Source organism: Lepisosteus oculatus, chromosome 3 (genome assembly GCF_040954835.1).
Source record: "Lepisosteus oculatus isolate fLepOcu1 chromosome 3, fLepOcu1.hap2, whole genome shotgun sequence".
NCBI classification, from domain to species: domain Eukaryota; kingdom Metazoa; phylum Chordata; class Actinopteri; order Semionotiformes; family Lepisosteidae; genus Lepisosteus; species Lepisosteus oculatus.
In genome coordinates, this window is record NC_090698.1 from 18,702,390 (window position 1) to 18,716,399 (window position 14,010).

At 37.2% G+C, this 14,010-nt stretch overlaps 2 protein-coding genes across 3 annotated transcripts in view; one reads left to right on the forward strand and one right to left on the reverse strand.

Annotated features, from left to right (window-relative positions):
* The window catches only part of rpl17 (ribosomal protein L17), a 306,152-nt gene that overhangs the window by 111,756 nt on the left and 180,386 nt on the right, over window positions 1-14,010 (forward strand). The gene's annotated exons all lie outside the window — the stretch shown is intronic.
* The window catches only part of LOC102689581 (poly [ADP-ribose] polymerase tankyrase-1), a 141,799-nt gene that overhangs the window by 106,638 nt on the left and 21,151 nt on the right, over window positions 1-14,010 (reverse strand). For both annotated transcript variants that reach the window (XM_006627156.3, XM_015339996.2), the window contains exon 3: window positions 2,546-2,641. In XM_006627156.3, coding sequence (XP_006627219.2) covers window positions 2,546-2,641 — 96 coding nt within the window. The remainder of the gene's footprint in view (window positions 1-2,545; window positions 2,642-14,010) is intronic.

The window sequence follows — 14,010 nt, forward strand, 5'->3', positions numbered from 1 at the left end:
GTTTCCATTAAGACAAGCAATCACTTTCCTGCAGACATTATTTCTGAGCTCTGTTTTGCATAGTAACTACACAAATCTCAAGATGTTTTCCACATCACTGAAACATATGCATCACATTACTCCAGGTGAGAACTCAAACGTAATGTTTAAAGCCTTCACATTTTATCAATGCTACTGGAATTTTCATGCATGAAATAATTCATACAGTTAAAGTTTAGCTTTTTGAACTTCTACACATACCTGTCAAGGAAGTTCACTATGGTTTGAGACAAATGTTTGAACAAATAATTTGCATTCATCAACCCAATCTTGCAATATGTGTGAAAACAATTCCACAGACTTTAGTGCTGAAAGTACTGTTACATTTTGTGATGGTAAAAAAAAAGTTATTTAAGTGAGTTTCAGTGTTGATTTCCCATAAGAAAGTCTAGTTCAATCAATAGGTCTCTTCTACAATACAGCTAACATATTTAACAAATAGCAACTGCAGGTTTAGAAAAATGGTTTAAGACACTTCAAATCGAGATACTATTTCTTATAGGTGAATGTTCATGCCATCTCTGGATAATATCTGGGTTACAAATGTTTCAATGTTTTAAATACAATCATATTGATTAAAATTTGAAAAGCTGTGATCAACCATATTGTATCCCAATTCAATTCCAAGGATCATAATACAAGTTCCAGTCCAGTTTTATGATCCAACCTGCAATTAAATCACTAACTTCAAAGTCCTATCTGGCTCAAAATTGAAGCAAGTTCACAATCTGAGACCATTGGGAATGGATTCATCCTATTGCTGGTTCACACAACACATTTTATTTCCCATATTATATTTAAGACATCAGAAAGGCAACTGAATAGCCAGTGGGTTCCCGGAACCACAAGAGAAAAATCGCTAATATCTTTCAAATGATTTATAAGGATATAAAGCTTGGATGTCTCCATTTTAGGGTTCTTTTGGTACTGCAATATAAATGCAGAGCTCAGAGTTAACACTGGCTTATTCCCCACTTGTCTTTTAAATTCTTTTAGCACCAATACAAATGCATTCCCTGAAAAACAACTGATGCCACTGTAAAACGACACAAACCTATTAAAATATGTGAAATGCCAGATGAGAACAAATGCTTTTTTGTTAAGGCTTTTTTCAAATGTCAGTTCTGACACCAACAACAAACTATTATGATGGTGTATTAAATCAAGTCTCTGACTACACCTTTTTCTGTAAAATGACCAATAAATGACATACACACAGAAAACGCCGTAATTAGGAACTTCATGTTACATTACATAGGTCTACAACCTATATGAGTGTAAAATATTTTCCTAAGTAATATTTTATGTTGACTTCTAAAGGAATATTTTCATAGAGTTACACCTATAAAAACGGATTCCAAAAACAGCTGCTCAACTGCTAAAGAAGTTTTTTTCCATGAATTGAGGCAACAGCCCCAAATACCATATAAAATAAAGATCACTTTCAATGCAACCCAATCACCAGACAAATATGACAATGTACAGTGATGTAATCCAATCATTAACTGCAACTTATCAGATAAAATAATTGAACCAATACTAGTTGAAGCATGCATAGATTTTACTTTTTACCAAATGTGTCCATTTTAAGCGATACCTGTTGGCTTCAAACACTTTGATAAAGAACCTCAGAGACTGCGACATCAAGGGATGTCACACTATAGACTGTGAAGAAAACAAATATATCTCAGCCCAGCGCATACACAAGGAAACAAAAATGCAAATCCAATACTAAAGGGTACCGTATTTCCATTGCTCTTCTGAAATTATATAAAGCAAAAGGCTGAGTTAAATAACTAAGGCACAAGAGCTCTCGATTATAACACCTGAATAGCTTTCTCTGTTTTTCAATAACTTCTAAAGGGTAAATGCAACATGCTGAAGTTATATTATGTGCCATTTCTTTCACTCAAACGTTTATCCAGCTCATTTATAACCAGGCAAAGCTTTTCAGCAACTGAAAACTCTTGAAATAACTCTGTTCTGGTTTCACGTCACATAGCAGAGATTGATTAACTCATTATAAAGTTCAGGTAGCTTTTTTTCCCCTCCTAAGCCAGTGTTAGCACTGTGCCTCTAGCATACTGTGTCTTTGCAGGCTTAAAAAACTGGAAATTGCATAAAAGTAACAAAAATAGTAAAGACCCTTATTGATGTTTCCAATTGAGCTCAACATTAACCTGGAAATAATCAGCAAAAAAAACATGGAGTTACCATTGCATTCACACTGTAAAATAATTACCTAACAGAACAGAAGAACAGGAACGGGGGGAAAAAGATGACAAAGCTTAGAGAATGATGGAACCACTTATGGACAGAGGCAATAACACCAGACCCATTAGTGGTCTGTAGATCAACTGTTACAAATACAAATGGAGGAAGGAGCAAAAAGAAAAAACAGGGGATGTGGGAGAGAGAGAAAGAAGCAGCTTGGAGAGCTTACTCTAAGGAGAAGTAAACTGTGGCACTAGGAAGAGAAAGAGTAAAAAAGTTGAATGGCACTCACCAGTTAGGACTGCCTTAGCGGAAGGATCAGCCAGGTCCAGGGCTGACTTGCCGTCAGTATTTCGAATGTTAGGATCAGCTCCATGCTGTAGCAGGACTGTGCAGGGGAAACACAAGCAATATCTTATCTCAGGGATGCACAGACTGTTGGCCGGTAATACTCTCCTTGGCATTGCGCAGACATAAACATACATTGCACAAGTGCACATCTAAACAGGAGGGGAAGGTGGGGGGGGAGAGGTAAAGGGGAAAAAAATATGCACTGCAGCAAAAAAAATCCACGTTATAAAAGGAGACAGACTCGAGGCAGGACCATGTGACTTGTATCACAGGTATGCGTGTCGAATATCAAAGTGAAACATTTTTTTCCTTCCATCGAGAAGCTCTTCTGAAGCATGCGTGCCGTTGCTTCTCTTCCACAGGCAATGAGGAGCTGGGAAGCAGCGCACCTAAAGCCAGCAGTGTCCCTGTAGTGTCTCTGCTCTGCCTCTAACTCACCACCCCCCCCCCCTCCAACACACACCTCCCCTTCTCTCTCTCCCGCTCTCTCACTCACTCCATGCTGCTGTTCTTTTCCTAAACGTCTGAAAGCAGTCGCACCTCGAAGCCCAAAGCCGTGATAACAATTAGGCTTTTGAGCCTTCAGTGGCTTGCAAGTTCCAGAGAAAAAAAAACCCTTGCTCGACATGGTTCTGGAAAAGGTAATAGGCTGACAGCAAACTGGGACCCTGTACTCTGCCTTAGAAGAAACAGCCTGTTCCACACACACAGTGCAGAAAGCATGATGACATGAGGGGAAACCTGACAAAACCGTGGACGTCGCACTTGTCCTACAGTATTCCCTCTCTACTTTTGCCTCTGCTGTTTCGTGAGCTACAGTTGTACACCACAACCCCTGAAAGAAAAGTGCTGATTTGCTGGCAGATTAATTGTTGAGGCAGTAATGAAGCTGACTTTTGATTACTTTTCGACAGCACTCACTCAACAAAGCAAAGCGTGATTCATGGACCCGTCTCTTACACGCAGCCAGACCCCAAGGTCCCCACCTCCGCACACTCAGGTAAAGGATTAAGATTGAAATTCAGGGATTATCCTGTTGGCAGCTTCCATAAAAGATGCATGACTGCTTACTGCAGAAAATATAGGAAAGAAACATAATAGCATGCCATTTCAAATCAAAATATTGCATTATTCAAGATAAAAAATGAATGCTGCTTTATGCAAATTGCAGGCCTTGCAGTGAGATTTACATGCAAAACAGCACAAATGTATTTGTATGCACGCAAGGCTGCTGCTACACAATGTCACCACTTCAGTGTCCAAATATCAGATATTGTAGAAGAACGGACTTCGCTTCGAGAATGATAGTATTTCCAATTAATAATTTATTGAGTTTCCTCAACCTATTTCTGCTACAGATGCCACCCAAAAAGTGCAAGCCTTTTTTTCATTTGTCTGTTTTCAAAAGCCAAACTCACCAGTCCCCAGGGAGATCAATTGCAGCACTAACCTGCCTGCACAAATATAATTGAAATCTCAGGGTACAGTATTAGCCAATGGTGGAAAACAAAAGCAGTATTGGGCAAGTCGGGTCCAGATGTGCTATAATTACATAATTAAACTGAGTGAGGTGTGTAATTAAGAGGACATATATATATAAAAATCAATGTCACAGAGACAGTGGTACAGGTGTTCCTAATTAATCCCTGTTACTGTAGCATTTAATACCACTCCAATCATCAAATAACAACAGAGGTCTCCATGTTGCTTGGAAAGGTGACTCAAGCTCACTGACAGAGTAAAAGAATGTACATTGTAAAATTCTTAAATATTTAAATTTCTATTTTACATTATTGTGAAATTTCACTTTGCCGCCTTGCTTGGTATTGTGAGGCTTGAGAAATGGAGACCAACCATAAGTTTAAGCTATACATATAATTGTGATGACTTTTCCCTAATTTTCCCTTCCCTTTTACTATTAACATTAAAAGACAGTCATTTTTTTATTTTTAGATGTAACATTTTCTCAAAAAAAGGTTAATGGTCTTGCTATATTTAATTTATGTCTCACCATAAGCATACTTGGATTCTCAATATCTAGGCTTTCTTCTATGCTGAAATTGAGAATGTTACTCTTGCATGAAGTTTATTAAGCTCTTCTTCACACAAGTACAATCTCAAATGTCAAACATCAGCGAGAATAATTTATAGCTGCACTGCAGCAACTTTCCAAGTCCAAGTGCAACCAGTGGCTGCAGATGCAAGTATTCTCCAAATAGCAACGTTCATGCATTTTGTTTCTACACAACAATATTTGGCTATCTTCGTTCCTGGCACGATCTATACAGGAAGAAAATGGCTGAATTTCATTAGCCTGTCCTCTCACGTACTTGAACTATACAAAATCTAGTGTAGAGACTTCTTTAGACCAAAAAACAAAGTCCAAAAGAACATTACAAGTAAATACCCTGTCCCAATTCCCATACTGATCCCTACGCCCTTCCTCAAAGTCCGCACTTCCTGTTAATGCTCCTTTTCCAGTGGCTAAGCCGATAATGGTTTCTTAAAATAATTTTTCATTTTCTGCTCGATTTTTGATTAAATTATCCAGTGCAAATATGACATTAGATGAACATAACGCGTTTATTCACGTTCATTCAAAGTAATTCAAAGCAAACCCAGTTAAACGCGACAATACCTCAAAGCTTTGCACTATTAAATACGCGTACTATTAAATATTCCGTGTACAAAATACATCGCTAGTAAACGAATTTTCATCAGTCGAAACAGGTGACGAAATAAAAGCTTCGTACCCAGAACAAAAAGTATGAATCTAAAGTAACCTAATGAAATTGTTTATTTAAAATATTATACGTTTTTTAAACTGTAAAAAAGTTCAATTTTACTAATACGTGTTTATCTTCTCCATGGCAATGTCTCTCTGCTTTGATAGGCTAGAACGCGAAACGTCGCCATTCCGAAACAGGGGGTAATTCCCTTCAGCGGAGTCCGCTCCGATACGGACTTCAGAGAAGGACACATTAAGGCCGCATCGGGGCCACTCGTGAGCATCCTTATGAAACAAACATTTTGAAAAGAGCACCGTAAGCCCTTGCAGATTTGAGCGGGAACGCGTATATGAAGGGAGCAAGACCGCAAGTGTGCATATTGGGACACGGCCAAAAACTGTGAAATCATGAGACAATAACTAATTACCTGTAAAGGTACAAATTAAAATACTGAATGTAGTCTTAAGGAAACAGTTACCTGAATACACTAGAGGAAATAAAGATATTGGGAAAACAATGTGACAAAATACAAATGAACTTTTTTTTTACTAAACCTGTGAGCAAACACTTTGATATAAAGCATTTACATTGTTTATAGCAGACCTTAAATTGTATTTGAACAATTTATGTTTTAACAATCTCATATAGACGTAGGAGAAGATCTAAAAATAATCATATTGAAACAGGTGTTCTGAAGCTGTTATCTGCAAGCCAATATGTTTTATCAGAGAATGTGATCCCCTATCTAAAAAATAAGGCTCTATTTGCATAACGATTGCAGCATCATTAATAGCTAATTAGTAGAAAAGTAAAATAAATGTGAGGTGTAGTGATTTAATCTAACCTATGTGCCTGCTGTTTTTTTGCATTGCTAGAAAGGAAAGCTGATCACATATGAGTCTGACCTAGCTTGATTCTCATTTTTGCCTGCTTCGTTTTTTCCAGCTGACCAAAAACAAGGATAAGGAAACCAGGTGGCTTTAGTAATTTGGGTCACTGATTTACATTTCAGGATTCCAGGTCAGGCTGCCTTACACCCTGCAAACAGCCAGCACAATTATACTGAGCGCTTAGATTTGAATGCAGTGGAGCAGAGTTTCAGTGCAGTAGCCAGATCTAACATTTGGCCAATTGTGGAAAGAATTTCAAAAAGATCTGGATTCCGTATGGCTGCAGAATAAATTAGACTTCCATACTGCTCTGCATTCACATTTCCCAAGGACAGGAGCACAGAATTGCAGGGTTTTATTTTTACCCTGATTTCTTTACTGATTTGACCTACTTATAAGAACAGCTATCTCACGCTGAAGAAAGGTGAAAGGTGCAGGAAAATCCTAAAATACCCTCATTTTACCCAACACTTCACTTTGTGTTGATTTTGGCAACAGATTTTCTAACACTCCAAAGAGCCTAGGCTCAGACCAGAGTTCAAAAGGCTGGTCTCGCTTATTTCATTAAGATAGATATGAAAAGGATTATTATGATAGTAAGTTTATAATAATGGTAATATGGATACAGTACCCAGTGAATCAAAGGTCTTCCATAATTCCTGCATGGACCCATGAGTCTGCACTAAACAGAAAGTTCTGATTGCTTGTGAAAGAATGCAATACAAAAATGTTTGTGAAAAGCTGAATGTAAACCAAACCAAGGCTTAGACTCTCCTGACCAAAGATCAAGGAAATTATGTAGAGTGGCTTATCAGTTGGGTCATTTTTATATAAAGTATTTAATGCTGGTCATTATCTACATTCAAATGTTATATCCAAAAACCCTGAAATAGTGAGACAAAAACTAATTATCTGTAAAGGTTAAAATTAAAATACTGAACTAACACAGCACATTCATTTTCCCAAAATGCTTCTAATCAAACACTTTCCCATCCCTTTAAAAAAGTTACTTCATGATTCACCATACTTCTTCAGAACCCTATTACTATTCTCCTGAGATCAGAACAGGTCTTGCTCTTTGTAGCAGACGCTAAATAATTCATATGACAGTCAATACTATGTCATAAAACCCTTGATCATTTCACCTTGCATGGAAAACTGGAGAGAAATGTTGAGACAAATGTGAGTGCATTCAGCCTGTATAAAGCATTTTTACTTTATCTCCAGCTTCCCCCTGTCAAAAGTATTTCCTCTCACAAAATCTGCATTCTTTGTGCTCACAAAACGTATTAATATAAAAAAATACTGATGAGCTAAAACTCCAGTAACTGCAAGTTAAATCCCCCCCCGTCCTTTTAGAGTAACATACAATGGGATCTAAGAGATGCTTTCCTCTTAACCTAAAGTGATTCCTGTAACTTAGGGTTCCTCTACCATGTCCTCTTTTCTTTTAAGGTATTTATTACAGCAGAGTTCTTCAAATCTATGATAAATAAGCTTTTTTATTTAAATCATTAGCTTGATTACACCATGAAAAATATTCAGCTTTTATTTTTCAGTTACATTAAATAAAAGTTTTACCTTAATCACAGAGAACGTGAGATGCTTATGGGAGAGTCGAACACCACCTAGGTTTATTCATTTGTGCAATAGCTGTTTCCACAGTTAGATCATCGACAGCTTAATGAACAAGCAAAAGAAGAGTTAAGTTCACTGTGTTTCTTATTGATGCACCCAAAGCCAGGTATTAATAGGTAGGATGAAGCCACGTGAAGGCAACAGAAATGCTGAAAATATTTTAATTCATCCAATAGTTCAATTAAAGGTTCAATAAATTAATAAAATAAAACCTTGACTACAACAAAACCTAAAACGCACAGACTGCCCAGACAGAGATCCAGGACTAAGAGACCACGTTTCGCAGCACAGCTGCCCTCAGTGGGCTAGATAATGTGATAAACTTAAAAAAAATAATATTCAATTGAATTGCCTGAAACTAAAAAGAAGGCATTTTAATACTTTAACTGCTCAGTGAAGGTGGAATTTTAAAATCAGCTTTAACAGTAACTGAAAACATTAAACATCTAACTGAACTAATCATTAGGATTAAGCTGAAAGAGAGATGATCCAATAGACTGATTTAAAGCTCTGCTCTAGACTAGGACAAGCTCAGGTGCAAGTTATGGCCAAGTCCAAAGGTCCTTCTACTAGTGCCAATACTTCCCTCCATCCATGGTGAGAATAACATTTGGCTGGGATTATAGTCTCGTCTCCTAGGATAACACTTTTATGCAGCTCTGGCCCAATACCACTATGAGCACCTTTTCTCCCTATCGGCACACAAAGCTTGCAGCCATATGTATGAATTATATTCTAAAGCCTCCACAAAATAAAAAAAAGGCTGAGATAACTGCTCTATATTCACTACATCATTCCTGCTCAACCAGGAATGTTTAAAAAGGATAGTTTTTTTTTGCTTTTTCTGTCCCACCCGAGCTCAAAATACTCGGCTCAAATTACTCCGCTTCAGTGATTACTAGCTTAATTGCACAAACATATGATATCAAGGTATCAAGCAGGCTTCTTTTAGAAATGGCTAGACTCCCATTAAGCCAATTTCATTCCTCAAAAAATAAAAGTTTAGCCACCTTCAGTTTTAAACTCATTCCATTCCATATTGTCGTATGCCAGAATAAGTGTGTTGAAGACCTCACTGGTTCATGTACTTTTGAACTTATTTAAGAAGCAAATTAAACCATGATACTGTGAATGAAATTAAATTTGAAAATAACACAGGAGATAACATAACTGCACTGCAGTGACTTTCATCCAAATATTTTCAGTAAAAAAAATCTGAAGTGGAACCAACTACGTTTAAAGGGGGGGAAATCTCCCAGCAGTGAAAGATCATGACGAGACCACTGTCAAAAGATTTCCAGATTGATGCAGTCGCAATGAACCTCGCACAGTAAATTTTGAGAGTAATTTATCCGAGATGAATTGAGTTCTTCTAGCAAGCCTCATATTATTTAAGTGAAATTCCAAAAGCCTCTTTACAGACAACTGAAGACATAAAACAATGAGATGGCGACACTTAAAACAGCTGCAGAGAAGGATGTCTGTCTGTTCTTCTAATAACCAGCAGCACCACTGTAGTGCACTTTCATTTTATGATGTTGGTCAATAAACTCCTTCTCTCTATTCTTTCAGATTTTATGACTCCACAGCGCTGTGATTTGTGTGTGCTGCAGTAGGTTCCTGTGCATCAGTGTGTCCGGTATGATGTGTGCAGAGAGCACAACGTTTTAAAGAAATGCACCAAGTAAAAAAAAACTTACAGTATTCAAAAGTGTTTCAGTTTATCATTTAAAACTTCTAACAAAATAAAATATTCCCTTTTTCAGCAGATAATGTTACCTTCTTTGTGAACCCTGTGTACAAGCTGATGAAATGGTTTTGCCTACAGTTTTACAGACTTACAGCCAACAGCCACAAAGAGAAGGGACTTCAGATCACATAACAAGCACTGTTGCATCATAGGAGGTCATCAGTAAATGTTACTAAAGCCTTGAGGGTTTTTACAGGTGGACTGCCAAGACGAATCACCTTCTCTGGCATCCCTGAAGCTGAATAATTTCATCATCGCTGGACTGCAACTCTGCATCTGTTTCAAAGCTTTGCATTTGTTTCATACCTTAAGTCTTTGACAGAAAAAAAGATACTGCGACCAAATATACATATATATTTTATGAAGTATGACTTGAAATCCAAACTTATTAAATTTAAATTTGACTGCAAATTAGTCAACATTATGTGTGCAACATGTACTGCTATCCTTTTCCAAACTACAGTATGCTGACAAAGCTATTAATGCTTTACATGTCCCATCACATGTTTTAGTTATTAGATACAGATATGACTAAGTTCCAATAATGTTCAGACAACATGTATTCCAATATGTAGGTCCCTCCTAAAGACTACCCCTATAGCCAATATGTGACTTGGATTTAGCATTCTTCATGTCTTGACCATGTTATTATCTTTACGTACAGAAACTATGCCTTAATATTTTTACTGGACAGTTTTTCCATTCACATTGCTTTATTCCATGGGACAAAGTTCAAATCTAAAACTGTACCAGATATGAGTTGATTTGCATTTCAAAAAAATCACGAGATGTATACTATTTGAACCTATATTTGAATATACAATTTCACAGTTTGAGAATTAAAAAAAAACAAACAAATCTGAATGTTGTCAGTGCACAATTCAACAAGGATATGTAGCAGTTTCAGCTAAAAGAAAGCCTGCTATCTCCTACTCTAATCCACTAAGCTGAATGCATTAAAACAGTGAACCATGGATTTCAATTTCACAAGCATCAAACCGTTTCCTCAGAAAGAAGGATTACGCACGTTATCCTATTTTACTTAAAGCCTATACCCAGCTTGTACTCCGAGTTGGCTCCGTGCCCCTTTAACAGCAGGAATATGGCACAAGAGCTACGCTTCCAGAGGGAAAGAGACGACAAGGATGTTAAAAGAATGCTGCACTATTGCCAAATTTTTATTTTTAAAAGGGAATTTTAAACTATACACCAGCCTGATTGCTCAAAGAGAAAAGCATCTTTAAAAGGCAATTTGTGTACTAAGGTGGTTGTGCACAAGCATTTGCCATGATAAAGCATAAAACTATTTTTATTGTTACACCAGCCAATTGTCATTATATCCAGCATTTGTCAGTCTTTCCCCTCGCCCCTGCAAGCGCAGTTTAAAAGAATTCTGATGAAATTACAATCACGTCTAGAATTTACTGCCAGCAGAAAAGGCTGCGTCTATTAATGTCTTCAGGTACTCAGACTGACTCAGTCTCAATCAAGGGGCAGCCAAGTCTCTCAAAGATAACATTAGCAGAAATATGCCATCAGCAGAATGACACCCTGATTGGAAAAAATAACCATAACACACTTATTCGGAAAAAAAAACTTTGCTCTGATTGAAACAGTCAGAAGACAGGTGCGGGATTCACCACCTCCTATTGAAAAAGAAAGCAATCAAAACCAACAAAAAAACAGGACGGTATCCAAAAAACCTGTGAATTTTTAGAGTGCATGTGTCAAAGCACTATATGGTACAACGACACCTGGCCAATAACTAATGCTCAAGCCGCAGGATCTTCTGCATAGAGATCGAGCACATCTCCATAGGCATGATGAACGTGACGAAGAAGAGAAGAACATTTCCTATCAGATCCCCTTGTACAGGAGACTGCAGACACCATACAAGACCTGAAACTCCTGAAAGTGCTTTGCCATGTAAATCTTGTGCAGTTCCCACCTATGCTCCATAAAAGGTACAGACCATGCTGCACACAGGCATCAATGACAAGCCTTTAATCCTACGGCAGCTCGTTCTGGTTGAAAAACCCAGCACCTCCCCTCTGACTCTGACTGCATCCCCAAGGCTCTTGTAACAAAGCAAAGATTGGCAGTTATATTATAATATCCAATTAAAACAGAAAACCTCACTGTCACAAACTAAAACCAACAATCTGCTAAATGAGTGCACTAAGCGACTAATTAAAATATGATTGCAAATTCCATTCGGTAATTGTCTGCACTGTGCATGCAGAGAAAGCTTACTTCAGCTCTTGTGCTTTAGAATCATACACAGGTAGTAAGAATGTTCAGCAATTAACTTTTGCTAATGAGCTGCTAAAAACGGATGAATTATTAATTTTCAGAAAGTCACCTCTTAAGATTCACTGAAAAGTACTGAAAGATGCATGCTCAAACATATCACAACGTAATAAATATTAATTAAGGCAGTCCTGCTGACAAAACTTGATTACTTACCTATCCATGTCCTGTTGCGGTCTCCTGCTTTGCAGAGCAGCTATTTATTTCTTGACAACTGAAGAGTGCCATTATTTCAAAAACAACATAAGAGATTAGATGCTTATCATGATTAAGTCTACTGCCTCTGAACAGTTGTGTTCATTTTCTAATGCTTACTAGGAAAATCTACAATCAACTGATTAGATTTCAAGAGCATTTCTTAATCTAAAGATATTAGCTACCGTCATCAAAGGGAACCACAGGTCTAACACCAAGCACAAAAAAGATGTTTTCTCCTAAAATGCATTAGTAAAATCATATAACCAAAGTTGTGTTAATACCCTGGCTTACAAAAACATAAAAACACAGTTTACAAATAAGAGTAGGCTGTTAGACCGATCTATTAAATTTTGTAGTTAAAAAAACCCAAACATGTCATCCAGCCAATTCATGAAAAAAGCAAGAGTTTTGCCAAAAAACAGCCACATAGCTTGTAACATAGACCCACAATCCTTCAAATTTCCATCAATGACATTTTAATTCATGTTCAGAAAGTCTGAGAGACATCTCAAATGAAGCATTTTGTACAAAGGTACCCTGACACACTAAAACCACTGTAGAAAATGGAAGACGCACAAACATGGCAAGACACTAATTGGATCATAATGAGGCAAATGTTGAACAATGACAATAGCAATACCATAGGTGCATCCTCTGTGCGGGTAGTAGTTGAACTACTTTCATAGACCAAGGGGCAAAAAAGGCCTATAAGGGTATAGAGTCATGATCATTTCATATTCAATCCAATTAAGCTGCTAGAACCTACCAAGCAATAAATTCATTTTAAAATAAATCTGGAAAAGGTGCGTCAAAAGAAAATATGGTTTTCCTCTTTTCTCTTTTCCTCCATGTTCAACTGAAAATTGATATCTTAAATCTAATTTATTGAAGAAATAATTACAATCTTCTCATAGGGATCTCCTTCATCCCCCTATTCAAATGTATAAACAACAACATCCACTTTTTAATGCTTTGTTTCAAATGCTTCCATTTTTCTGAGTAATTAACCATGAATTATTTTAGACATTTAGGGAATGTATAATATATCAAAGATGAATAACATGTCAAAACTAAATTTCAGGAAAGGGGGTTTTATTGCATTAATTCCTATTGGAACTCTGTAGTGTTAGGTGCTTTAAGTCACTGCACAGGAACAAATGGACAGTAATAAAGCAGGCAGGCGTGACCGATTTCATTGCTCAGCTGTCGGTTTTAAGAGTGTGAAGCATGTTTCTGAAACAGTTATAGAGTTGCAGACCTATGTATTGGCTTTCTTTACCTCGAAACAGCAATTTTGACTACCACTTGTAAGGATGAACGCGTGTTCAAACTTCAAAGAAGCACTGAGGTCTTCAGTTCTCTAATAGATTTATCATCACTCCATCGCCCCAATGAACTTTAATAATCTCTGCAGTGATTGTGAGAGGACTCCAGCAGAGAACCAGGCTGACAGAAATTGGGGATTCTGCACTGAAGAAGACAATATTAAGTAAAACGCTGCCAGTGGGTTTAACTCATATGTTGCTGGAAACAACCACTCAAGGCAAATTTCAACTGAGACTATGATACCATACAGCCTGTCCATGGTTATATCTCAATCTTGATCAATTTTTTGAGTAACCACCTTGGCGGTCTCACCGATTTAATTTCGTACATACAAAAAGCTTATTTAAAAAACTGGTGAGGTGACTTTTTAAAGAGGAATTTTTTAGAGCCATGATTCTTGGTAAAAAAACTTGGTCAGTTTTGAAGTTCATTTTTAAAGGGATTTGATTTTAAATGTGGAACACCTAACTTTGACTATCCACTCCAATGTTGAACTGACACCCCTCGACTCAGTTTGCACCTACATTATACTTCAAAGCAAAGATAAAGAGAAAATACCCCGCAG